This window comes from Lissotriton vulgaris, chromosome 3_1, assembly GCF_964263255.1.
Source record: "Lissotriton vulgaris chromosome 3_1, aLisVul1.2, whole genome shotgun sequence".
NCBI classification, from domain to species: Eukaryota; Metazoa; Chordata; class Amphibia; order Caudata; family Salamandridae; genus Lissotriton; species Lissotriton vulgaris.
Genome location: NC_141689.1, coordinates 1,048,199,491 through 1,048,226,826, shown reverse-complemented (window position 1 = coordinate 1,048,226,826; position 27,336 = coordinate 1,048,199,491). Strand labels below are relative to the sequence as shown.

The window sequence follows — 27,336 nt, the reverse complement described above, 5'->3', positions numbered from 1 at the left end:
TTCCTGCTCCTCCTACGACTCCGCCCCCCAACCACTAGACTACCTCACACATCTCTACATCTCCCCCTTTCTTGACAAAGTGAGCTTAATGTCCTCAGTGTTCGCAGTTCTTCAATCCACCACACGGGTTGGCGGACGGTCTGTTCTTCAAGCCTCAATAGCGTCGAGTCAGTGGTGGGTTTGGCTTTGGTCACTCTTTCCGGTGTCTTGATCAGGACGTTCTTGACCACAATGCGGGTGAGCGGTTCACTCTCACGGTCTGCAGTCCTCATATTTTCTTCTGGTGGTGTAACAGTTGGTTCGGGTGCTCGGTCCCTTTCATGAGTGGACAAGGTTCTGGTCCTTTTATGGGGACCTGCGCTTACCCTTGCCCCTTCTTGTCTTGTCCGGTCGAGGGCGACACTGTCTTTCACCTCTGGGTCATGCCCATCAGACAGTATGGTATTATCTGACGAGACTGTCTTGGTTCGGTTCAGTAACTCATGCACAACCTCGGATTGTCTGACGATCTCATTGTCTATCTGTGCATGGGCATGTTTTTCACTCATCCGATGATCCCTCTCTGCTGACATGTCCGGCTTTCTCTGCGGACTGGCTGTCAGGTCCCTTCCCGTCCGATGACTAAGGTCCGCTGTCTCTGTTTTTCTTTTATAGGTCCTTTGAGTCAGCCTTTCGGACCCCTTCAGGGGTGACGGTGTCTGGTCCATGTCCGGATATGTTTGTGATTGACATGACAGATTGCCTTGTGGCGTGGCTGAGTAATCAGAGACCTTAGTGTGTGTTACGTTACTCTTGACAGGAAGGGTGCCCTTTGGTCCTATGGCGCGGTCGGGTGGTTGACGCCGTGGCTGTTGTCGGGACCATGACTTGGTCGACTCACGGGATCGGACAGCTGTGCTCTCTGGGTCAGAGAAGTCTCTTGTTGACCTCCAGGATCGGACGGACGCACTCTCTGAGTCAGAGGAGTTCCTGGACATGAACGTGCTTTCTGGGTCAGAGAAGTCTTTTGTCGACCTCCAGGATCGGATGGATGTGCACTCAGTGTCAGAGAGATTCTTCTCCCCTCTCCTTCTCCAACTTTTCTCTGAAACTGTCTTTGGTAGTGGATTTTTGAAGTCCGTAATCCATGGCGAATTGTACTTCCCCTTTGAGTTGTCGTTGAGATGTTTCTCCGTGTGCCTTTGTCGGAACGTCTTCAATGCTGTCCCATTTGGGAGGTTGTTTGATGATCCTGTGCTTGTTCCTTGTGCTTGATCCCAAGCGTCTGCCTCATTGCCTTCTTGTTTGGTTCGTTGCAATGGAGGATCAGTCCGTCTTGTGTGACCTGTTTCTCCTTCCCTCTTGTTGGATGCTCCAACACTTCTGATTTGAGTTGTATGTGTTCTTCGGCCAGGTGTTTCCTTGGACTCGTCTTCACTGCTTGTCGACTGATGTTCCTGCGCCGACTTCCGGTGTTGACCAGTGCGACCCATTCTTCTCTGGTTATTCTTTCTCTCCCACTTGCTGTGCCGGATGCCCTCTTGTCCAGGGATGCGATCTGCACTTGATCTTTCCCCATCAGAGCATTGTGTGTCATACCTTGAGTGACGCCTTGAGGAACTCCTGGGAGGTGAATGACTTCTTGGACCGGTCTTTTGGATGGTCGCCCCTGGGTCATCTGATTCCGGGTGATCCTTGGTTGACTTCGAGTGGTCGGATGTTGAGGAGTCTGACCCTGAATAATCTGTGTCACTTTCTTTGTCACCGTATCTTTCCCGTTGTCTTTTTGCTGGTCTGCCTTCCCTCTCTCTCCTTTCAGTTCTGTTTGTTTTCTGAGTTCTATCTTCCTCGGTATCTTGATGATTTGCGCTTAGGTGCACGTCTTTCAATCCTTCTCTTGCTTTGATTTGCATTCCAATGTCGGCCTTCTTGATGATCTCCTTTAACGACCAATGACCTTGCAGGATCTTACACTTTGTGTCAGGATTTGTGCACCCTTCAATGATCCGAAGTCGAACCGCATCCTCATTTGTGAAAGTGTTGAAGTGGCAATCTCGTACCATACTTTGCAAACGAGTGATGAAGTTTGGCAGCGGTTCGCCTGGTTCCTGCCGTGCTGTATTGAAAGCCATGCGATTATGGTCCACATCTGTCTGTGCGTTGAGATGAGCACAGAGCTCCCTTTGGAGTCTTTTATAGATTTCGGTGTCCTCCTTGGAAAATGTCCTGATTGGGCATCGGCCCTCCGGACCCACCAAATGGAGGAGTAGTAGTAGACACTTCCTCTCTCTTTGTTCACCATTGGCTTTTAAGAAATCTTCTAGTGCTTCGAGCCACCGGTGTCGTTTGAGATCCGAGATCCAATCATCAGTCTGCATCGCCGGGGGCGGTACTTCACTGTCTGGAGTGACCTGCGGTGCTACGTCTCTTCCCGCCATGAGAGAGGGAGATTCTGGTGAACGAACTTGGATGGTTCTACTTTCTCCGGGGTCCTCTGTAGGACTGCCCTCCTCTGGGTCTTCTGCAGTTCTGCCCAGCAGCTCTTCTCTCTTCGGCGCTCTTTGGTTTGTGCTCAGTGTCGTCTTTATCGGTCTCTTGCATTTGCTTATGCTTGTTCCTTTGTGCTGTTGTCTTTGCTTGGTCCTTGTGTTTGCTTGTGCCTCTTTTATTTTAGAGACACGTGCTACTTCATTGCATTCGCCACTGTGCATTCACTTGCGTTTCTCAATGTTCGCGTTTCCACCCGTGCTGACATTTGTTTTGTCAATGCATGTGTGGTAAATCACTCTTGTGGTTGCTCGTGCTTGTTAGTTGATTCACTCTCGTGTTTGCATGTGCTTCTTCTGTCTTGGTTGCTAAGACTTGTTCATTGTTGTTCACGCGCCATTATCCACGCTTATTTACTTGCCTTACCAATGCCTAATTCTTGGCATTTACCAGTGCATGTTTATTTGCATATACCAATGTTTGGTTATTTGCATGCACCAATACTTGTTTGTTCCCTTTCGCCACTGCTTGTTGGTTCCTACTCGCCACAGTATGTCTGTTGGCTCTTGATAGTACTTGTGTGGTCTTCGCCAGTGCTTGTTTGGCCTTCGCCAGTGCTTGTTTGGCCTTCGCCAGTGCTTGTTTGGCCTTCGCCAGTGCTTGTTTGGTCTTCGCCAGTACTTGTTTGGTCTTCGCCAATGCTCGTTTGGTCTTCGCCAGTACTTGTTTGGTCTTCGCCAATGCTCGTTTGGTCTTCGCCAATGCTTGTTTGATCTTCGCCAATGCTTGTTTGGTCTTTGCCACTGCTTGTTTGGTCTTTGCCACTTCTTGTTTGATCTTCGCCAATGCTTGTTTGGTCTTCGCCAATGCTTGTTTGTTCTTCGCCAAAGCTTGTTTGTTCTTCGCCAATGCTTGTTTGTTCTTCGCCAATGCTTGTTTCTGTTCTGTTCGCCAATGCTTGTTGTGAAACTCAGCTCGCCTGACCTCAAAATGGCCGCCTACAGTTTGCACAGGGAGGATGTCCCAAAAGTTGCCTGACTCAAAGATGGCCGCCGTGATCATCTACAGGCACTACTTTCTCTCTCTTCATTCGACCCCTTTTCTTCACACAGGACTCACCGGCAGTCGTTTTCAGGATCAGCACACTCCGGATTTGGCTCCCTCTGGTCAAGGCCACAGTCAGGTGAGGATGGGGTGGGCTCCCGCCTTACTTTGCAGGGTCCTTCGGCGGGGCATGCCAAAACCCACGCATCCAGCGTGAGGTTTTCCGACGTCTGGATTCACTCGGACTCCAATTTTGCCGCGCTCAGCAGCGCTTGGCAGTGGACCTTCACGGGGGCAGTCCACACAGGATTCACTCCTTACCGGCCACAGCAGTCATCAGGTTCGACTGTGGTGGACTCCCAGGTCACTTTTGCAGTTCCCGCTCTCTCGCGCCGACGACCTGCCAAACCTCACGCATTAGGCGTGAGGTTTTCCCGATCTCCGACAGCGCCCGGGCTCAAATTGCAGCGCTCTTAGCAGCGCTTGCTGGCGGCACGTCGGGGACGCCGTCCACGGCTCTAGGGCACTTCTTCTTCCTTCCTGGGCACAGTACAGGGTCGGAGTGGGCTCCCGACTCCTGTTTCTTTCTGGCTGCTGGGTTACACACACTCGGCGGGGCTCGCACTTTCAGCGCCACAGGGTTTCTTCGACCGAGCGTTTCAGCGCTCCCAGGTCGGGATTTCCTCGGGATTCCCTAGCTTCTTTGGGTCGCGGTTACTTGTTCTGGGCCACAATCATCAGGCCTCAGCTTTACTCGGCAGCGGAGCTCTTCCCTCGACGCTGCATGGGGACAGGGTGTCTGTATGTGGTCTCGTGGGCTGCGGTCAGTGTCATCCCACCCTCGTCGCCAGTTGTAGCATCCTGCTACAATAATCACAGACACAATTCCTTATTCTTACTGGAGCTTTATTATCATGCTTCCAACCTGTCTCCTGTCCCTACTCTAACTGACCAGTTCCTTTCCCCGGCTCCTCCTGTTCCTGCTCCTCCTACGACTCCGCCCCCCAACCACTAGACTACCTCACACATCTCTACACTGTGGGGGGGTTCCACTGCTCACTCCTCTACATTGTCACACATACTCCCTCTCTCTCAGTGCAGAGCTGCCTCTCCCCCTTTCTATCCCCAAAAGAGCTGCCCGAACACGTTATCTCTAACAGAGCTGCCCCCACACACTCTAACCCCATAGTGTCGCCCATCCTGTTTGGGGAGGTTCCACTGCTTACTCCTCTATATTTTCATGCACACTCCATCTCACTCCATGCAGAGCTGCCTCTCCCCCTCTATCTCCAAAAGAGTTGCCCCCCACATTGTATCTCTATCAGAGCTGCCCCCACACACTCTAACCCCAAAGTGTCGCCCATGCTGTTTGGGGTTGTTCCGTTGCTCACTCTTCTATATTTCCACACCTACCCCCTCTCATTCCATGCAGAGCTGCCTTTCCCCCCTCTATCCCCAAAAGAGTTGCTTGCCCCCCACACTTTATCTCTAACAGAGCTGCCCCACACACACACACACTCTAACCCCAGAGTGTCGCCCATCCTGTTTGGGGGTGTTCCACCGCTCACTCCTTGTTAACCACCCCGCCGCCCGCGCCCCTCCCAGCGCGGAGTCTCTGCCCTCGAGCGCGCGGTGCCTCAGTATGCCCCCTCGCTGCTCAGCATCAGCACCTCCACGCGCTCCGCCATGCAGCGCCCCCCTGCGGCGCTGAGCCCCCTCACGTGCGTCCCGGCCCGAGCTCAGCCCGCGCCCCGGGCCTCTGCAGACCGTGCACGGCACACCGGTGGCTGGAAGCCCGGCCGCTGCCTCCGCACCTAGGCTCAGGAGCGCGAGCCGCTGCTGGAGGGAAGGAAGGAGGGAGGGCTGGAGAGAGGAGGAGGAGGAGGGGCGGCGAGAGGCAGCGCACAGAAGAACTCCCCGTCCGGCAGCAGCGCCTCCAGCAGCACCCAGCCTCCTGCCCCGGCATGGACAGCCGCCGCCCCCGGGCACCGCTGCCGCCCCTGCTGCTGCCCCTGGTGGCCGCCCTGCTCCTGGTGAGTACATGCCTTCGCTTTCACTTCTAGGAGCTGTGCCCCCTGCCCCAGCACTGAGGAGTGAGTGCATGGCGGGGGCGCCGTCCGGTCAGGATGGGGCACACTGTCACGACTGGAGGACAGCAGCTGTCAGGAGAGTCTCAGGGTAACTTGTCAGGACGGGTGGACGCGATCTGTCCGGAAGAGCTGAAAGTGAATGATGGAGGGTCGCCTGACAGCTTGGGTGTGAATGACTTGCACGACGGGTGGCGTGTTACATCCCGATCGACTGCAAGTGGCATACCAAGCTGGGTGGAAAGTGACCGGTCAGGAAGGGTGTAGAGTGACCTGTCAAGATAGGTGGGCGGTGACTGGTTAGGCTGGGTTGAAAGTCACAAGTCAGGATGGTTGGAGATTGGCCTGTCAGACCCAGGGGAGGATGAATTTACAGAATAGGTGGCTGGGGCGATCTGGTTGGCATCTCAGGATGGGTCGAAAATGCCCTGGGGGATAGGTGAAGGGTGACATGTTAACATGGGTGGAGAATGACCACTCAGGATGGATGGGTGGAGGGTGTGACCTGTCACGCTGGATCAGTGTGCTTTTTTTCCCAAGGCTTTGTGTTTTCGAACAATTAAGCCTAGGCTGCAGCGTCAAGTGGCGATGCCGTTCACTTCAAGGCACTTGCGCCTGGTTGGCAGTGTCTGTGGTGGTACGGTGCAGGCGGCAGTGTCGGTGGCGCTGCAGTGTAGATGGTAGTGTCTGTGCACTGTATTTCATGGATCGCTGTGGCTTACACGTGTGCATGGGGTCTGGGCAGCAGTGTCTGTGGTGGTTGTGCACTGCATTTCAAGGCTCACACACGTGTCGGTCTCCGCTGACTGCATTTCTCTCAGCAGCGGGGCAGGCTCTTTTCTCATTTAATACACTGAACGCTGTGGACGAGTCTCTCGGCGCTGCAACGTGTGCGGCTGGTATGCTGCAAGTTCAGCGCCATGCACCGCAGTGCACGTCGTGTTCACTCCCTACCTCTACAGAAAGCCATGCTTGGGACGGTGTATAGCCAGGTAGCTGCAGGGTTCTGGTTTAGAGAGAAGCGCCCCTCAGCAGTGACCCATCGCAAAATGATTACCCTGCCCCCGCACAATGTGAAGAGGAGTCCTCGAGCCTCCCATAACTCCCATATATTCATTTACTCTGGACTTAAGGGGGCCCACAAGAAGGGTTGTGGTCCTGAAGACTTGGGGGGGGGGGGGGGGGGGGGGAGGGGGGCTGTACCTCAGGGGAAAACATGCAACATAACAAAGCACTGACTGCTGCTGGGCTCCACTGCTCACGAGTGCCCAGTGGTCACTTACACACACGAGCTGCCGTTTTACACAGACCACCTCGCGGGATGTTACAGGAGTGACTTCGCACTCGCTCTACCCTCTTCCCCCCAGTCACCCGTTGGCTTCCCTCTTGTGGCTGATGAGGTAAAGGGCGGGCAGTGGGTGAGGGGCAAGTGCCCTTCTGGGCTGAGGAAGCAGTGCTGGAGGGATCTTATCTTGTGAGGTGTCTGAAGGATGGTCCGTGGTGTTCCCGTGTGCACCCGTGACCCACCCACCCATCCATTCATCCATCGCTTCACCCCCTTTAACTGTCTTTTCAAGGAATGCCCTGTGCGCGGGAGATGTCAGTCATGCCCAGGGCAAGTTCGTTGCGCTGGCTCTGTATGAGATCGGTGATAGTGCGGAGAGAGCGCCATAAACAATCCTCAAGTCTTCTCTTGCAAACTTCAGGTGTGAGCAGCCCCACTGGACCTGTTTTTTGTCTACCTCATGGGACGGAAAGCGAAAAGTGCCAACATGCACAGGGAAAGCAAGGCTGGGTCACTGGGCTCATCACGGTCTCTGATCCATAGACATCGCGAGCACCGAGTGGGCTGGAACCGGTGACTGCTCTCTGAACTCCTGCCGAGAGGTGGCGCTCGCAGCCAGCCATGCTAGTCAACATAGGCCAGTGGTCCGGCGATGCAGGCCGACAGAGATACATGATCATGTTAGTGGGAGGGCTGGGGAGGGGGTTTACACTTGCATTACAAGGTATCTAGCATGAGTCTAGATCTAGATAGCATTCGAATGAGGATATGGGCATCTAGCGTCCCAGTTATGCGTGCACCATTGCTCGTCTCCTGTATATATCTCAGGAAACCAAGTTGAGTGTAAAAACAGTTTTTGAGCTCACTGGGTGAAATCAGGTCACGTCTATTGAAAAGACTTAAAACTTGAATTTGGGTGTTTCTTAAAGTTCCACGATCATAATGACAGTTGTGTGCTATACAAACGCATAACAACACAATATAACACCAGGGCCACAGGAATTATGCAGTACTGCAAGGAAGGACCACATTATGCGCCAGGGTTTACTAAATTATGTGGCAAGAAAATGCTAATTATGGAGAATAATTCGCCACATCAGTTCATTATTATGTCATTTTTACACGTTAACACTGTCTGAAGAAAGGTTTCACCTTAGTACTATTTCAACATTCATTTAAACACAGAATATGCAACTGTAAGGTGAACAGTCCAATCTTTTCAAAGTGCATTCTTCTGAACAGCAACAGGTGTTGCCGCATTTGAGTAACTTTTGATCAGTTTGAACTAAAAAGAACATTTTTTGGTTGAAAATCTGGAAATTATGCAGCAGTTGATGGATTATGTGACATATGCGACAAATCTATAATCAAGTGAAATATGAAGCAGAGTTTCTTTATTGATTTTTGGCAAGTATAAATGCACATTTAATATGTTGATAAGTTTTGCATTCCATATCGTCTCATTTTTTTACAGCTGTATTTTTTAAAGGAACAAACTAACTAGATCAAATTTTGGATTTTATGCATACAATATCTTATGTTGAGTGTCCATGCCGGAGCCTATGTTTCTTAGTGTTTCACGTTGGTCTGTTGTTGAGTTCCATGCATGACAGGATGGTCCATTCAATTTTGTGAATTACAAAATACTCCAACTTTCCATATGTGTTCTCACGTGACACATACACAAACCTAGTAACACTATTCAAGGTCATCCTCTGTAACCATTGAGGCTTCATTTGCTGAAATACTCTTTTTGCATCTCATTTGATAATTATCTAAAATAAGAGGAATTTTAAGATTGTTGCTTGTGTTTGGTGTTGCACTCACTGCCACCAAGAAGGGCTTTCATTGTGCATTATCTTCTAGTTTGTTTTCCTTGCCATAGTCACTTTGCCTATACTGCACTTTGCCAGAGTTAGAGAAGGGGCATCATATATGCATAGCGGACCGATGAAGGCTCTCACGTTGTCTGTCAGATGCAAGTACTTTATCCAGCCCTTGCCTCGCTTTGGCTTCTGGGACTGGTAGTATTGTTTTTTCCGTTGTAATGTAGAACTACAAGGCTGAGAATGCAAAGACAAAGAAACAGAACAAAACCAGAAAAACACGCTTAGCACAGGGCAATTGGGGATGTCAATTTAATGTCTGATTTTGGAGGGTTTTAAAGTAGCGCGGATCATACCAAAAAACAGGTACCAGAGTGAGGCACAACAGTACCCTGAGGTGTCAAACTGCATTGCAGGCATTATTGTCCACCGTCCCGGTGAACTCTCGTTAGGTCAATTTGTGACACTGGCAACACACCATGCAACAATGCCTCTGTGCAGGGTCGGATCAGGACAGAAAATAGGCCCGGACACCAAAATAAAAGGGCCCCATTAGCGAATCCGATAGCTAAAATAATCGTGCCACATTTGCAAACAGGGTCGTGTTGAACTTGTAACGAGAAGTAGTTGAGTTTTTGCAAAATATGAGAGACTTTCATGTATTTATGCTTGCTGCAGGCAATATTTGTGGGGGAATCAACACCTGGCCCTTTCACTGCTCTATTAGACCAGCACCTCGGGTACTACTTCATTGCCCTATAGGCTAGAACAATCCTGCCTTTGTGAGATCCATGCCTCTAACCGCCATGGTGGCTGGCCTCGACTTTCACACATATATATCCATGGACACTGAGCATTACTAGAACACTTTATGTACCGCTGCTTGAGGATCAAAGCTTCACATCTCATGGTAAAAATGAGTGGAAAATCTGGTGCATTGTGTGAAAGGCACTTGGCTGGCTTCTGTTTTCGTAAGATGAGAATTTACAATAGAGAACTCTCTTTAACTTACACTACCGCTGAGTATTTCTTACGAAAAATTGATTTGATGAAGGTATGTCAAATTTGAAACAAATTCCGGAGCCAGCATTTTCACGTACGATTATGGAACAAACCACAAATCACTCTCTTTGTACAGGGCATTTTACTGAATGAAAAGTCAGATTTCCCGTCGCCAAATGCCGCTCTAATCACAGACTTACAGTCTCCCATTGACTAAAAGCTAACCCAGCTTCAGAAAGGGACATGAAAGGTGCCTTTAACATTACATGCAAGACAATACAATAACTTGAACAGCGCTGCATTGAATGACACCCAGTTAGAAGACCCATACTGCTGATGAAAAAACATTAGGAACATCGATTGACACCCAGTCGTTCCTTTGCTCTGAAGAAGATCTCTTCAGAAAGTCATGGACTGAAATATGTTGGCATACTCCATGGTGCATCATTAGATGTTTGAAATTGAAATTAAAAGGTTTTTATTGCTAGATTACTTAAAATGACTGCAATATTCAAAATAGTGCAATCATATGTTTCCCCATTAAAACAAAAAAACTCACTAATTGTCACACCTAAAATTGACAGTTATACGCAATTCATAGTAGCAAGACAAACAGTTAAAAAAAATGAATGGGAGCAGTTCAATATAGCTATCCCGTTCCTCTCTTTTACATATTTTAACACATATCAATTATAAAAATAATAAAAAAGTTGATAATTCTTGGCTAAAAACCTAGCCTCAAAAGTGCCAATGTGCTTAGTGTACTTTGGCCCGTAAAGTGTGTATATTTGCCACCTAAGGACTCTGCACCTCCAAGGCCAGTCTAACCTCGTATATGGTTACTTGCAATTTGGGCTTACAAGTCCCTATTTGTTCAATCTGTAAGTTGTATCCTGGCTAAAAGACCTGGCCACTAAAATTCTAATGTGCTTGTTGTACTTTAGTGTGTTAAAGTGCTTATAAAAGTCACCTAAGGACATCTTCACCACCCAGGCCCCTCCAGCCTTGTGTTTGTTTTCTTGCCATTTGGTCTTAATGTCATAGTCAGGACCTAAAGCCCTTGGTGTTTCATCAGCCGGGCGCGCATCCTGCCATCTATTTCACAAATTAGGTCAGCTCAGAGGGTGAGGTGCTGGAGAACAGCACTGATACTGCTTCTGCGCATGTCCGTACCCCTTTTGACAAGACCATATGCTTTAGCAACTTGCAACGTGGTTGTAAGAGGGATGGGCAACCGAAAACCACATCCTTAGATGTTTTTAATAACATTTTCATAATACTCCTAAAGTCCAGGAAATTTGTGGTACTCAAGTATTTTTTCTGGTGCTCCACTTTTCTGCAACCCCATGGATGTTGTTAATGTTTTGAGTAGCTGTGGCAACTCTTTGTCACAAGTAAGTCCAATTAGATCTCGAAGCTCATTGCGTTTTCTTTTCATTAAGTCCAGACTGAAGGACACCAGGCAAAACTGTGACATTCCACCAGTACAAGTTCCCATGGGTTTTTGAGTTTAGCTGATACCTTGCCCCCACTTGACAATCCCTCAAGGTGTGCCAGACGAGCTGGCTCACGCTGTGTCATTCGCTGATATGTATGAAGTGACTTCCACTGTTTTACTGGATAAACACTGCAGCAGGTTTTCTTCTTGCTGCACGTTTTAATAAAAATCCAATAACAAAAAGAATATGCACTTGATTTACTAAAATGGATTCCAGCTGATTCTGTGACCTGCCGCTGACATGCACATGCTCATCTAAACCCAAAGTCAACTCACCCCCTGCCAAAGTACATCGCAGTAGACCTAACTTAACCTGGAGAGAGAGAGAGAGCGAGCGAGAGAAAAAAAAGAGAGAGAGAGAGAGTATGCATGTGTGTGTTTGTGTGTGAGTGTGTGTTTGAGTGTGTGGTGTGGGAGTGTGTGTGGCGTGAGTGCGTGTGTATGTGTGTGTGGTGTGTGTGCCTGTAAGTATGTGGTGTGTGTGGTGTGAATGTGGTGAGTGTGTATGAGTGTGTGTTGCATGAGTACATTTATGTGTGTGTGTTGTGTTTGTTTTCGTTCAATAAGGTGGGGATAGGACTTTGGTGGTGGTGCAGGTAGATCACGTTGTTCTGGCAGTGGGGGGCTGAGGGATGTTGGTGTTAGGATTGTTTTTTGCTTCTTGTGGAATCCTGCGGTATACTGGTTTTAAATGATATATTCTTATGTGTGCTCCTTTTACTTGCTTTATTTTTTCAGAACACAGACTTATTTCTGGACAGGAAGCATGACACTTTAGGTAAATACTTTCACTGGGTAAAGAAATAAGACGCACCAGTAAAACCACAGTAAAAAGAAATTGGCGTTTCTAGAAAAGTATCACCATGATAGGAAGGTAGCAGAGAAGGAAGCAGAGCTACATGACAGGAAACGGGCAGTCTCCATCCAGCACACGGTATTCTATAGAAATATGTTTACCTTTTAGCAGTTGCATTTAAGCAAACTCTTTTATTCATGAATAAATTCAAAATACTGTAGCGGTCTCATGAGCATCTTACCCTTGTATTATCCGAGGAGGCACAGCTTAGGGTCACTAAACTCAAAGAAATCCACAAGGGAACAGATTTTTCTCATGTGATGCCTATTGCCTGATGTTTGTGTTGTGGCATTTCTATAGCTCCTTATTTCCTCTTGTAGAGTCCCCAAGGCGCACTCCAGCTGGTCGAGTAGTCAGTTACTTAATCTTCCAGTGCATGGATGAAGAAAATATGTTGGTTGGCATGCCACCAATTAGAGTTTGCTGTTGGACTCATGAGTGTGCACCAGACTTGGTTGAGTGACATCTTACACATGTAGTGGAATGTGAAGGAGGGAGTGTGAGGGATAGCTTGCCAATCAGAATATGCAAACCAGCAGCGCCTGATGATCTAAGATGCAAGGCCGGCTTTGGGGCTGGTGGCTCCCGGTGCAACATTCTTTTTGACACCCAACCCCCATGACCTACTTCACGACAAATTACCTCACTACCACCATTGGTTAATTTGTAAAAAAAAAAATAATTGCCTGGGCTATCATCAGGAGGCAGCTTGCACCAGCCCATTTCTTCTGTTAGCAAAACCTATAACTACTACTAAACATAAAAGTGGGGGAAAGGATGTGGCATAATGTTCAGAACCTCCAACTTCTGATCTGGGGAACCAGGATTGAGTCTCAGCATCGGCTCAACATCCTGTGATTCTGGGCAAATCACTTAATCTCCCTGTAAATGAATGTATCTTTAACTGGTGATCATGAAAAGCGCTGGTGTTGGTGATTAAGTGCCTGAAACCACCGGCTCAAATTAAGCACTGACTACCACCCTCCATTATCTCTCCATAGCTCCTCTCTAACATGCATTCACTTTTTTTTAGCACTACTTTCTGTGATCTGTATGGTGCAAGGTGTTTGTAGCAGGCGCATTAACTCTCTGCACTACTTAATGATGAGTCAAAACTGCCACTAGACAAACCTCCGGTCTCTCTCCAGCAGGAATATTAACCCATTCGCTGTGGCGGCTATTCCGCTGCAGCGCTAAGGGGGAGGCGGGGCTGCGCAGCGGTCCCGTGCTCGTGACGGAACCCCTCCGTCACGGCCCGCGGTTGAGCTGTGCTTGTGACGGAACGGTTCCGTTACAGCCCGCCCGCTCTTCAGAACGTCAGCGCAGGCACGGAATTCGTGCCGCGCAGGCGCTTCGAGCGGGCCGTGACGGAACCGTTCCGTCACCAACACAGCCCACCCGAGGCTCGTGACGGAGCGGTTCCGTCACCAGCACCAGTTATCTTTACTTTTTTTTTAATTGTTGCTCGCAAATTGCTGGGCACACAAGGAACTCTGTTGAACATGCTTTCAACCCATAAATTATTTTTAAACACAGCGCCCCAGCTAAGCAACCCTCCCCCATTTCTTAGTCTGTGCCAGGTGCGGCTGTACCAGTCGCACGGCCCTAAAGCCGGCCCTGGTCGGCTGTGTCAGATTCTGGGGGCATCCAAGTCTTTACTTCTATTCTGAATTCTATTATGGTTTAACTCTTCATTAATCATTGTGAAGCATGGTCCTAGGTTTGCATGTCTGTAGTGTAGAAGGAAGGCAGGAGTCCAGCCGGGTGCTACAGGAGCCCAACCACTGGAGGCACTATTGAGCCACCAGTAAACACTTTATGGAGTCCACCTGTATGCAATAAAAGCAGAAGCCCCATGGAGGAATAGTTCTGGGGTGCAGAGCAAAGTGTAATCTTAGACTAGCCAAAGAAGGATTCACTTATCTACATGCATGCTGCCTTTTGTGCTTCAGCTGAAGACATCTGTTGCTGGAAGATGTTAGTTAAGCAGACCACGGAGAGGGTGGCAGAAGGGGTGAAGACAGTGGCAGGGTTTCTGGCCATAGGCCCTTTCCAGGCCTAGAGAGGAAAGACGCAATGCAGTGCAGTAGCTTCCATTGGTGCAGTGGCACAGGGGACCAGAGCCCTGAGGGGCACATTAACCCGGATTATTGCTGTATTTTTCAATTCAAACAGCAGCCGGGTGGGGGGATTTTCTACCTTGCACTATGGCCTACCACACACCAGATACACCACTGATACCACGAGAAGCTGCCCGTAAACTTCTGCATTGTACCTCGACACCCAGGGTGGTCGCCCTGGGACGAAAGGTCAAATAACCGTGGCAGACCTAGAGGAGTGGTGGGAGTGACCTATAGGAAAAGCCTCTGAGAAAGGTGGGCTTTCAGCCAGCACCCAGCATCAGTGGGGAGGCTGGGGCTGAGATGTAAACACAGCTTGGTACTGGTAAATACTGGAATAGAGAGAAAGAGGGTGGGGGGGCAAGGTATGCACAAAAACAACAAAGCAAATAGCCCCTCACATGCACTATTACCAAGAGCTTCCAATGGGAGTAGTTTCAACTACACATGGGAAGACAATACAAGTAGAACCCAAGTTGAAAAAGTCACCGTCAAATACACGGATTATTGTTTGCTGGGAAAGCCTGTAAAATGTGAAGACATTTCGAATGTGAGTATGGAGTGCTAGGCGGGCTGGGTGGACACTGCAGGTTGAGCCAAGATTTAAAAAAAAAAAACAACAACAGCATGTGGGTGATCTAAATAATGTGAACAGGAAAATCGCTTTTATTTGTTTTTCTGACCTTTGATACATTTTTAAAACACATACTATCTCTGATCTTACGAAAACTAGGTATTATTTCCCCCAAAAACTTTTGGAAAGAATGTTAAGGGTGTAGTTCCTAAAAAAAACCAAAGCAACCTGACTGAGCTATAAGTTAAGTTGTGTGCGCTATTTTGCCCAATTTATATTTTAAAGCAGATACAACGCTGATTGGAGGATGCTGTGCGCTCTGAGTTTGTGCTTCAAAACAGTTGCAGTGCTTGGCTTGGAACTAATCTGCACTTTCTAGCCGCCTTCTAATTGGATGCTTCATTCCATAGTTTTGAGACACCTTGCCAACTGATGATGTCATCGTGAATGTCAGTTTTATTAATTCAGTAACAGGAAGCCTCGTCTCCCTTTTCATGCCCAGCAACGCACCGCAGGACAGCCAAGGCCTTACAAACTTCAGCTCGGCCACTTTGTTTGGGTTTGAGCATTAAATCACCAGCAGCTGATGTTTTTAATTATTGAAGTTCTTTTTGTATTTATTTAATTATGGGACTATTTTAATAGGTCATTGCTTGATAGAGATGACTTAAGTGGTGCTCTGGAAGAGCTACACATGATTTACACCCGAGGGAAAGAAGGGGGAGCAATAGCAGATGTTATGAAGCAATTGATTAAAATTAAATCTGTGTCTTGTCGTGTAGAGAGGAAGGAAAGTGAACAATATTATTAATTTCTTTACCACTATAATTTGCCACAGCAGGTGAGGGTAGCTGGATATCAGCATGTTCATTACATCACATCCACTGCATAACAAAAACCGTGCACGAGGTTGGGGTGCACAGAGAGCAAATGTGTGGTTAAGACAAAGCTAAAGATGGTGTGGCTAAGGCAACACCTAAGATAATCTGTGCAAGGAACATTTCAATGTAGATGGAAACAAGGATGCTAAATAGTCAATTTAGTTCATTTTTGAAGCCGCCTCAGTGTAGGCCAATAATCCATATTTTTAGGCTAATAGCTCTCATACACTTCCCAGAGTATGCGCCAACGAGGTGTCCTACTGATACACAGCTTGGTTCGAAAGGACCAGGCCCCCATATGCAAGTCATTTCAAATCGTATTAAAACCATGACATGAGGGTAGGAATATTAAATAAGCGGGGAGGAGGTGGTTCCTGGGTAGGGAGGTTAGTGGAGAGCTGGAGCAGCAACATATTTTTATTTTAGGTTCAAAGTCAGATAAAAAGCGAAGTCTGCACATCGACAGATGGGTTGGTGTTGAATAGGAGAGTGATTATGGGGATTGGTCGTCCTATGTGGCGGGCGCTGAATGGCAGGCCTTTGTGCTATTTCAGATTGGCGGGTGGTATTCTGACACCAAAATAATCTTTAATTGAGATGGAAAGTGGTGCTAACCTAAGACCTGACCTGTTCATTGTAGGAAAAAACCCTGATTTGGCCTCGCTTTGGGCATTATTAAACACATTATTGCTGGTGAGAGGGCCTTTATGTTAATTCCCTGCTCACAGATCCCCGGCTCATGAGACAAAGCCCACCAACCCTTCCGCTTTCGCATCTGAGTGGCAATGAGCTCCACCCTTCATCTTCTGTCTGCTTATGTAGTCATGCTCTGAGCCTAAAATGGGGGCTTGTGCGTGGCACATGGGCACAATATGAACATGCAAGGTGGGAAGCCATGTGGGATCATTGGGCCTCTGCATAGGAAGCCAATAATCCCTGACTAAGGTCAGACCTCTCTTTGATAGCTGCCTCTGTCAATTGATATCCCCCCCCCCCCCCCCCCCCCGACCCCCCAATTCTCACAGATCGCTTCAGGCCCAGGTTCTAGTTGCTATGGTGTGCCGATCATAGCTACGGGTGATGTAGGTTGGATTTCAGAGTTGGTTCACCACAATTCAGACTAGATGTGCTATGCATGTCTATGTCTACAAGCCAGGTCTCCCATAGCTGTGCATGCCAGTGCCTGCAAGTCTGGTGTCGTTGGAGCAAAGCAAGCCTGTTCCTGCCATTCAGGTGTTCTTAGATCTATGCATGTCCTTGTCTGCAGGTAAGTTGCCCTTAGAGCTATGCGTGGCTGTGTCTGCAGGATAGGGTTCCTTAGTGCTAGGCATTGCTTTGTCTTCAAGTCATGTGTCCGTAAAGCAATTCATTCTTGTGCATGCTTGTGTCTGCAAGTGCTTATTTACCTTCCAGCCCATGTTTGGCATGATTGGAATTTTCCCCAATTTATGTTGCTCAGAAAGAGTTGATCCTGTCTTCTTTCCATGGTTCCAGGCCATATCTGTGACTGTGTAAGACTCGGTGTCCCTTAAGCCCTCCCTGACATTCATATGCAACATACCAGCCTCTTTCACATAAGAAATAGAGTGCTTATGTGATAGGGGGGGTTCTAAGCATTCTTTGCTCTGCTGTTTGTAAGACAAGCAGCAACTCGAGGTCTGGGCCATCAGTGCGACAAAGCTTCTGTGTAACTTGGCCTGCAGTGTGGCCTTGCCAGAAAAGACCGCCTTGAAGAAATATTGTCTGCTTTCATGCACTATACAATACAATCTACTCAATCATCCATGGAGGAGACCTCAGGGCAACCTCACATTGGGTGGATCAGAAGGGGAAAGGTAATGGCTGGAAAATCTTCAGCAGGTAGAAGACTCAGGCCAGTGGGTTAGCCAGTGGCAAGGCTGTACCTTAACCGGGGTGAATCGTTAAAGGTCATTAAAAGAACATGGATGTCCCACCTGGTGTCTGTGCAACGCCTGAATCTATGAAAGCCAGGAGTAGGGACACTTTTGCTGTCCAGGAGGAGACGACTTTGTGTCCTCATCACAAGGAGGTAGAAAATCACTGCGGGTGTGGGTGTATACCTACAAACTGCAGATGTTTCAACGTTTAGCACTTATTAAAATAAGCCCTAGGCAAACCACAACAAACTCTACAATTGTTGGCGATTCCTTCTTGTACACCTGTGTTTACAAATCCACATGTCTACAATGTACTCATCTCAGTTTGGGCTGTATGAAACAAGCAAACACACCACAAACAAATACATAACAAGAAATAAATCAGCAAATAAATAAATGCATTTGTTTTATATGATGATGAATTGGCCAATTCAATGTTGAGTGTGCTACCAATAAAGCAAAAGCAGTTCTACATCTCAATATTGATCCCGAAATATCAAGCTACAGATGTATCATCTTTATAAGAGCAACTCCCAACATATTATCAATGTAAGTGTGGATTTACTATTACTAACTTTGCTTTGGCAATATTTTGAGGACTGATATGATGATTACAATATATCTGTAGATCGATAGTTCAATATGTCAGATATATACAAAACACATAGAAAGTATGTCATAGCAGTACGCGTGAATGCACCAGACGAAATCTGTAAGATGAGGCTGGTGTGGTACCTCTTCTCTGTAGAAGAGATGACCACGGTGTCTTGGGTGACGGTGAGTTGAGAAGTGCGTAGTGCAAGCACAAAGAAGACCATGTGGTGTAAATAATGATCACGTTTGTCAATGGAGAAAGAGCATGTGAGAATGAGTGGCCGAGGGTCCTTGTGTCCAGCAACACTGTGGTATGCAGCGTCAGAAAAAGCTTCTGGGCTAACAGTGATAGTCGTATAAAGAGCATGTATGCCACTAAGGCTTCTGTTTCAGTTGTTTTGGTTGTCTTTTAGCTCATCAGCAGTGCTTTAAAGCTGGGTTCTCGAAAGTCGGTCCTGGAGAACCGGATTCATGCTAGATTTTTAGCCTATCCCCAATTAGATAAATGTAGTTATCCCAAAAATCTGGCATGGATCCGGCCCTCCAGGGCCGATGTTAAAGGAACGGTACAACAGAAAAGTGTCTTGCCACGTGGATTTGGCCTAGCCTAAAAATTATTTGGTGCCAGACAAGGAGAGCTCCTTTTTTCTAATGGGAGGGTATTGTTCTTCCAGTTGTTTCTACCTCTTAGACAGTTGAACAGGCCAGCCATACTTGGGACTCAATCATTGGACAGCTGAACAGAGATCCGGACATTGTCAGCATGCACGTAATGGTTCGAACTCTGGGATCCAATCAGTTCAGCCAACAGTACACTGTTTTCTGCTCTGTTGCTAAGTGAGGACCAGAATATTATTGTTCGATTGTTATATTGAGTACTAAATATCATTTATACTGTCCCATTGGAGTTAATAATAGAAAAGCTGCACCCAAGGTGATGATCTTTTCGTAAATAAATTTAGGACAAGATATTTAGGTCAGACGATATTTCAGTATATGAGATTCTGACACACAACCAATCAAACGCTTGCTCTTACTTAAGTGACCTCATGAAGGAGGGTACTGGTGCTAGAGGAGCTTGTTATACATTCCGGACTGTGCCTCCTGAGCCGGGTTCACGGATGAGATATTCATGGTGTGCCTGGAAGAGCATATATCCGCTCTCTCATAGACACAGCAGCCCAGGAGAGGCCAGCACCCTTTAACTTACATTGCCCATCAATAACTTCTGTTTAAATTAAGGCTGAATGCCATATCCCTGCAATTTCTGAGCTCTTCAAATAACTGATGTTACTATTTTTCCTAATATATATATATATATGGACCTCAGTTTACCGACTTTCAGGAGGATGAAAGGCTGAGCTGGTCGTCCAGAGATTTGAGAGCATTATATGGCGATCACCACTTTGTCTCAGAATCAAACGTTTAACTCATCGAGCCATCCTTCCAGCTATAACGTGACGTTACAATGCACACCCCACATTTATTTTTGATATAGTACAAAACATCACCTCAAACAAGGAAGCATAAAGCCCACAGTTTCACGCTGGGAGATGCACTACTGCGTGAATCTGCCAGACAACAAAACTTCTACAGTCAGAACACCAATAATAGATCCATTCAAAAAATATTTTCTCTTCTTTGCCTTATGAATCCCAAGAGAATCTCATACAGCATATACAAATAAGCCATGCACAGGCAAGGAGACAAGAAATTTAGCATAATGCATTCCGTAACCTCACATGGTTTTCCTTTGTACACATAAAATATAGGCAATTGTGTAAATTGGCATGGTGTGTCACTAACACTGTGTCACCGTGACCCTGTTTCTGGCTAACATTACTCATTAGAGTACTTGACTCTAAAAGAGGTGTTCTTCCACTGAACAAGAAGCAGTTTTAATCGTCGTGACCACTGATCCTATCGCCTGGCCATGACATAAGTGATGGTTGGGGGCAGTTGGCTAATCATTATGAAGTACAGGCCAACTTAGCAGCACCCTAGGGTGGTGAGGGTGGCTACTGGCCCTCTCTGGTAGACCTGTCCGGTCTGTCATCACAGGAGCTCCTTACCCCCTCCGAGTGTTAGAGCACAGTGTGTTTGCAAGTGCATGTGGAGTTGTTGTACCGCTGGCCCGGAGACAACAAGTATGTAACTAGCCCCAGAAAAGTGGGTTACCATTGAAAAAGCGGTAGACCTTGCTGGGAGCTGTGGCACTTCAGTCCCTTCTGCGCAGGGCTAGACTGGCCTTTATTACCATTGGGCATTTCTCTGGTGGGCTGAAGACATTGGAGGCCTTTTTTATGAGTCCCAGGGCTGCTGCTGGTGTCTCTGTCACTTGATTTCTGGAGGCACAGTGGGAGGGGAAACAGCCATTTCAATGCAGCTGTTACCATGCATAGTCATTACCACGCAGTTGTTACAATGCGACTACCATTACCACACGGAGCCTTTAACAGGCATGGCTTTACAATGAATTATGTTGTAGAGGTATGAACGGTAAGGGCATATGCGTGGTACAGATAGTAAGGGAATATACGTGGTAAAAGCAATCAGCGTCGTTACCTCAGAAGACGAAGAAACCCTCGGAAACCGACTAAGTCTTCCGCTTTAAAAAAAATCTGGACGTCAGCCTGGAACAACTGGAACTGGTACGGCCACGTCCCCACAGAGATTCAGGGGATTGCACATGAGGGTGTGAGAAGAGACATGGGAGGGAGGTTTCACTGCTGGTGCCAAAGTGGAGTTTTTTAAGGGCAGGTGGCCGAAGGTTAGAGCCAGGGGCCAGTTTTAGGGCACAGGGCTAGGTTGGTGGGGAAGGGGGGGGGGGGGGGGGTTGAGCCAGGGTTCTGAAAAACTTTTACCATGCAATATGCCTTTAACACAGATGCTTTTACAACGACCTTCATTGTATAGGCATGCAGAGTAAAAGCTATGCATGGTAACGGCATTCGCATTGTATCAGCCGCGGTGTAACGCCATGCATTACAACATATGGCCAGGGACTACCGAACATCCCCCTCCCTCGCCTTGTGTTTAACCAACATTTATTAAAGATGGACATGAGAGAGTGCTTCTTTGGAGGCGGGGGTCGTACAACCCCCGGCCATATTTACTAAAACATAAAATCAAATAAAAATTGAAATGAACAATATTTACAGTGGCGTCACTAGGGTTGGTGTCACCCAGTGCGGTAACTCATGGTGTCACCCCCTCACGACTTACCCCATGGACCTCCTTCGAGTCCGCAAGTGTGAGAGAGTTTGGAGCTTTATTGCTTTCATAAATCGGAAGGTGGACTCCCGCGCTGAGCACCTTTCAATAAACAGCTGATGGAAGGGATTTTCATATCCCGGCCTACTCGGCGGTACGATTCCTGCGCCCACCATGGGGCCCCTGATCTTTGAGCTGTTCTGCGGAGAGATAATCAAGTAGACAGCTCAGAAAAATAAATGCTGAAAATTTGCAGAGCTGGGATGCGCTCGCAACAGAAAGCTGCTCCAGACATTTCACTGCAAGCTTTACAGCTAGCTACGGTCTTTGGCCTAATTTGTCGGCATTTAACTTCCATAAACTCTGGGGGAATACAGTACTTCCATGTGTCTCAAGTCACTGCACTTTGCCCTCTTTCTGTATGGTGACCTTGCCTGTGTCTTGAGATTACTATATGCTCGAAACTCATTCTCAAACTACATAATATATTTACATGCCACAATCAAAGCCCTTGTATGATCGCGCATGTGTTACATTTTGTGTTATTGCATTGCTTGCCGCCTACTCAATGTCACATGAATACAAGGGACCGCTAAAGAGAAAAGTGCCGCATTTGGATAACATTAGAAAGGTTGAACAGGTACTGTTACAGCGGTGCAATTTTATCCTTCATGTGTACTCCAGAGCGGTAAAAATATATATTTTCGCGCTCATGGCAATACATGTATGCTGGTTCTTACTAGAAAGGGTTTAGAAGGTGGATTGGTGGGGGGATGCAGTGGGGGTGGAAAATATTTTGTGAAGAACGTATCTTTTAGTGGTCACTCTGATGACGTTCTAATGTAAGAAGCTGTAGCATTAGATAATAGTTTAGGTCGGCGGGGGAGAAAAGTACTTTAACACGAGTGCTCAGTTTCTCAACATAAATCAGAAACAGTTGAAAAAAGATGTGGATCGAACTTTAGGCACAAAATAAAAATGGCAACTTGCAAGTACTGGAATTAAAAACATTTCACTTGTGCACCTTAACAAATGATGCAGTATGCGGTTATACGAGACAGTGGCAATGGAAGTAGGCGTATTTTTTTTTTGCAATTTATTCTCACCGGTGACACTTCTCTGTTCCCAGCAAAGGGCCGCCTCTGCGCAGGCCCGCGCCACACGAAGTCCCGCAAGGCCTCCAGTCACCAGGAATGACGCTGCTGCTGGCTTGTGTTAATTGCTGGGCCCGTTCCGCCGGTTGAACTAATAGCACCGGGAAAGAAGGGACGGGAGCGCAGAGCGCCAGCCCAGGGACAGCTTTATGTGACATCATGACATGCACTGCACAGTTTCAGTTTGTGCCCTTCCTTTGGAGCGAGAGTGCCAGGCGGTGCCAAGAGTTTAACTCGTGCTGTCCTCGCGCAGTCGCGCTGAATACATGGACTCCGGAAATCCCAGAATGCAATGGGCCCAGGACGAAGAGTTGCAATAGCATTCTGTGTTGTTATTCGAGGCCAGTTCTATCAATAGTGAGGGAATAAAAGACTGCTTTTAAAGTCTGGCCCTTGAGGACATTTTTGGGTAAAATTTAACATGTGGGCTTTTCGGCAGATTAGAACGCTTTAGTAATGGGAATGGGAATATTTTGCATTTTGGTGTCACCCCCGTGATGGTGTCACCTGGTGCGGTCCGCACCCCCCGCACCCCCCTAGTGACGCCGCTGAATATTTACACAATGTTTAACGCAGAAAACGTAGTATGACATTTGATAACAATTAATAAGTACAGATATCAGATGGCTAACCTGAACAAACTTCTAATACAAGGTATTTCCTATCCGAGTCTAACATCTGAACAATTACTTTCTACGATTTGGGTAGTGAGGTATATACTGCGCAAGTCTGATGGATAGATATTTTTATGGTTAGATATTAGAAAGTTGCTTCAAGGGAACCCAAGACAGCCACCACCCTATGCTGCTAATTTGCAATTGCAAGCAATTGCTAAAAACTATAGTTCTATTGGTATCCCTGAGCATTCACAGTGCATTCGCAGTGTCCGTATTATATCTCAATAAAGTTTTCAATTACAAATTCAAAGAAAATTGTTCAAATGCAGTCCAACTTCTGTCCGTGGTTTTTATTCTCGTATTCTTCAATTTTCAAACGAGGACTTGTTCGTGGCACAGGTCCAACTTCACATAATACAGCCAATATCAAAGATCAAGAGCAGCTGTTCTTGATCTTTGGTATTGGCTGTATTATGTGAACTTGGACCTGTGCTGCGAACAAGTCCTCGTTTGAAAATTGAAGAATACGAGAATAAAAACCACAGACAGAAATTGGACTGCATTTGAACAATTTTCTTAGAATTTATGATTGAAAACTTTATTGAGATATAATACGGACACTGCAAATGCACTGTGAATGCTCAGGGATACCGATAGAACTATAACATCTGAACAATAATCATACATTAATTACTTTTCTGCGTATCCTATTTGGGCCTACGGCAAGGTCGCTAACTGGTGTCAGATCCTTCTCAATTAGCCTTGCCCTCCCGTAGGAGTGCGCATGCGCAGAGGGCCCGTTTACCGAGAGGGTACTCCTTCCATCACCGGTTACCCCCGTACGCTCCATTACTCCATTAAAGGGGGCCCTTGCAATCTGCGCCGTTTAATGATGTCATTGTGCCCGTGCGGGGTGGCCAACCAGCCTAAAGAAAGCTTGACTCCCCCCTCCCCCGCACCAATCCACCCAACTGGATGTACCGCCCCTGGAGTTCTAGGAGAAACCACTTGTCCCTCCCCCTGGGCGACCCCATTCAAGAATGGCGCCGCCCCCTAAGGACCTTAAATTTACTGCTCACCAATCTTGACCTTACTGCCTGACCAAGGAATAGCAATAAATATGACAATTGATGACCTGTAAACGGGAAAAAGTTCTAAGGAACAAAATAAACGTACGACACACCTGTCATCCATATATATTGGGAAAAAACCACATGAACACCTTAAAATACAATAACCAATATCTGCTTTAGGGGATGGTGGGTGGGGAAAACAGATTATAGCCTCCTAGAGGCAGGGTGGGGCAGACCAGGGAGCGCGGGCAAAAGAGGCCGATGCCCGTGCTCCCCGGCCTTTTAAACCCCAACTGGCCAGGCTGGTACTAACTGGCCTGACCTCTGCTCTCCATTGACCCGGAAGCGATGTAATCGCTTCCGGGTCAATTTGGAGTCCTTTGGGCCAATCTTTTCTGAGGCTCGCCCACCGCATCATGATGACGCGGTGGGGCGCGCCCCATCATGGAGAGCAGGCGAGGGGGGCCGGTGCCCCGCCATACTTGTGGCAGGGCCGATAACAGCCCCTGCCTTTCTCGAATGTGTGGTTCTCTCATACATCCCAGTGGGCGGCATAAGCCAAGAGAGAGAGAATGGAACGAGAGAGGATGAGGAGAGATCAGAGAGCGAGACAGGAGAGAGAATGGATCGATGCATAGAGAGGGGAGCTAGGGAATAGAGGTTGTTTGAATTTTTTTTGCCAGGGCTGTTTTCGGTTCCCTGTCTGGCTACGTCTCTGCATAGCCTCTCCCTGCTCCCTCCTCTGTCCCTCCCTGCAAAGATCACTGTAGACAAGCTGTCAGATCACCTAACTCTCAGTGGACTGAACCTGCACATGCAGGCCGACCTCTGACCTGTACGATGGGAGGTCTTGACAAGACTGCAGTGAAGGTCATGTCCACCTCTATAACCTGAACAGAGACATGCTACTTGCTGAGTGAAATTACCAAATTATGAATTTTGCCTAGTTATGTTTGCTTCATTAGAGTTTTGCACACCTACAGCATTTCCATTCTACATGGTCTGAAGCACGCACAGCAGCATGCAACATGTTTTTCATTGCCCACACGCAGAAGTCCTGACAGTCACTAAGTTGTTTTCTTGATCAAAACATGAGTACGCCAGCATATATTGATAATGTACACATGCATAAATTGGCCATGATTTGAAAAGGTAACTAGTCATGGAATCTGCGTGTAACTTGTGTGTTAGATATGTGCGGAACATGCACAAGACATGCTTGTGATGCACATGTAAATCCAACAAATATTAAGAATTGTCTGAGGAGTGACAGAAAAGAGGCTAAGGGGAAGCAATGCAAATGCATTTATTCACCAGTAGATAATATTACAGCTAAAAGGTGCATTCACACAATAGTTCTGAATCTACACACATGCCTGTGAATATTGTGTCCATGTATGATTAAGAATAGGTGTATAAATCACTATTGTATAGGAACGTCATACATATATGTTGGTTTGTTATCGCATCTGTAGATTATGCGACGCCCTGGTGGCATGCACACGTACGCTTCGCAAACGGATTTATTTTATTTCCATACCTTTCGAACCTGTCCCTGATGTTGCATTAATTGAGCGTGCCGAGGAGTTAGTCAGTCGCACGGGGACGTCACTTCACCAAATTCCCTGGGGTAGAGGAAGTACCATCTCGCACCCTTTGACCCCTGGTGACATCGCAGGCTTGTCAGCGTGTCCCACCAGTAGCCACTCGTCTGCCCCCTGTGGGGTTAGGCAAAGGGCAAGGTATTGAAACAACAGAAAGTAAACACCTCTGAAGGACCCTGCTTGCTTTCTGCGCCCGCCACTGACCTCTTGACACCCGAGACAAGGAGTAGCAGCTGCGACCCCCTCTTGACGTCCATTGAAGTTCCAACTGTGGCGGGTTTATAACTACGTGTCTATGCGTGGGTTGTGAAACGTGTGATCGAAGCAACACAAATAAAACCGTACAATGAATGCACTGTACTGTGCGTAAAGGGTATTTCTCCCGACACTTTCCTTTCAGCGGAAGTTTCCCTTTCTTTACACCTTGTGTTTTTAATATTTTTCAGTCAAGCTTGACACTTTGATTTATTGTAAGAGGTAGTTAATATTTACAGTCCATTTATGCTTCGCAGTAATTTCAGGACTATTAAAGAGAGAAAGCAAAATAGTCTGAAGCCTGCGGTCTTGTAATAAAACCTGCCTCCCTTCCACATGCGACGGTGACTCACAAAGCGCCCTTTTAATGTGTCTAACCACTTTCTCTCACAACTTTGCGTGTGATGAGTAAATACCTGTAGGTTACCTCTGGCTATCCCGCCCAGCTGCTTTCTCCTTGAACTTACAGTATGCGCGTTTTGTGGCGCCCTATACAATATATCTTATGTCAGTCATTGTGCCTCCTGTGGCACGCTCAGTTCAGCTGCTTTTATTTTCCTTGGCTTTGTAAAACATGGAGTAAGTAATACTAGAATATTACTGGGCAGCATGGCATTTTAGAATGTATGTTACTGGTATTTGTATAGGGCTCACATGCCACGGATGAGGCCACTTAGCACGTATGACCTGCGCGAGAGTGCATTGCTAAAGGTCTGCAAAATTACAAATTTTGCCTCCGGAAATATCACAAAAATATGATTTTAAGAGTGAAATGTTGTTTTGCTGGTATCCAAGTTGATTTTTTTGTACCTGAACATCAGGTTAAGAAGTTGAACGGACCTGGCAGGAGACAGGGTTGAGCATAAAATGTCTTCAAACGAGACATCATATGTGCGTTTTAGTCTTTTACAGAGACAAATTATGCGAAATACAATTTTTAGTTTTTTAAAAACATTTTGCCAAACATATAATTCAGAAATTCTGTGAATTTTGCTGCATAGTTTTAATTCCGCTCAGGCATAGTCACTACTCTATTCACGGCTGTCTATAATGTGCACAATCAATTCAAACGAGCTGCCTGTCAGTACAAAACCACATGGTTTTAGGAGAATTTGAAGCCGCAAGACACGCTGGTGTGTGTGTGTATGCAGGTTGGCATGTGGATCATGTTAATATTACTACTTGAGTCCTGAGACCTAACCAGTGTGAGGGCGATGAGTGGGTCTAGTGTTTGAGTTACTCTGTGCATGCTGATTTTCCCCAGTTGTGTGGGCTCTAGCAGAATGTTG

General features: G+C 47.0%; 1 protein-coding gene across 1 annotated transcript in view; it reads left to right on the top strand.

Annotated features, from left to right (window-relative positions):
• Nucleotides 1–5,391: 5,391 nt before the first annotated feature.
• ADAMTSL1 (ADAMTS like 1) overlaps nucleotides 5,392–27,336 on the top strand; it is a 796,153-nt gene continuing 774,208 nt past the window's right edge. Inside the window, exon 1 of the mRNA XM_086961466.1 lies at nucleotides 5,392–5,543. Within this exon, the coding sequence (XP_086817592.1) occupies nucleotides 5,475–5,543 (69 nt within the window). The 5' untranslated portion in view covers nucleotides 5,392–5,474. The remainder of the gene's footprint in view (nucleotides 5,544–27,336) is intronic.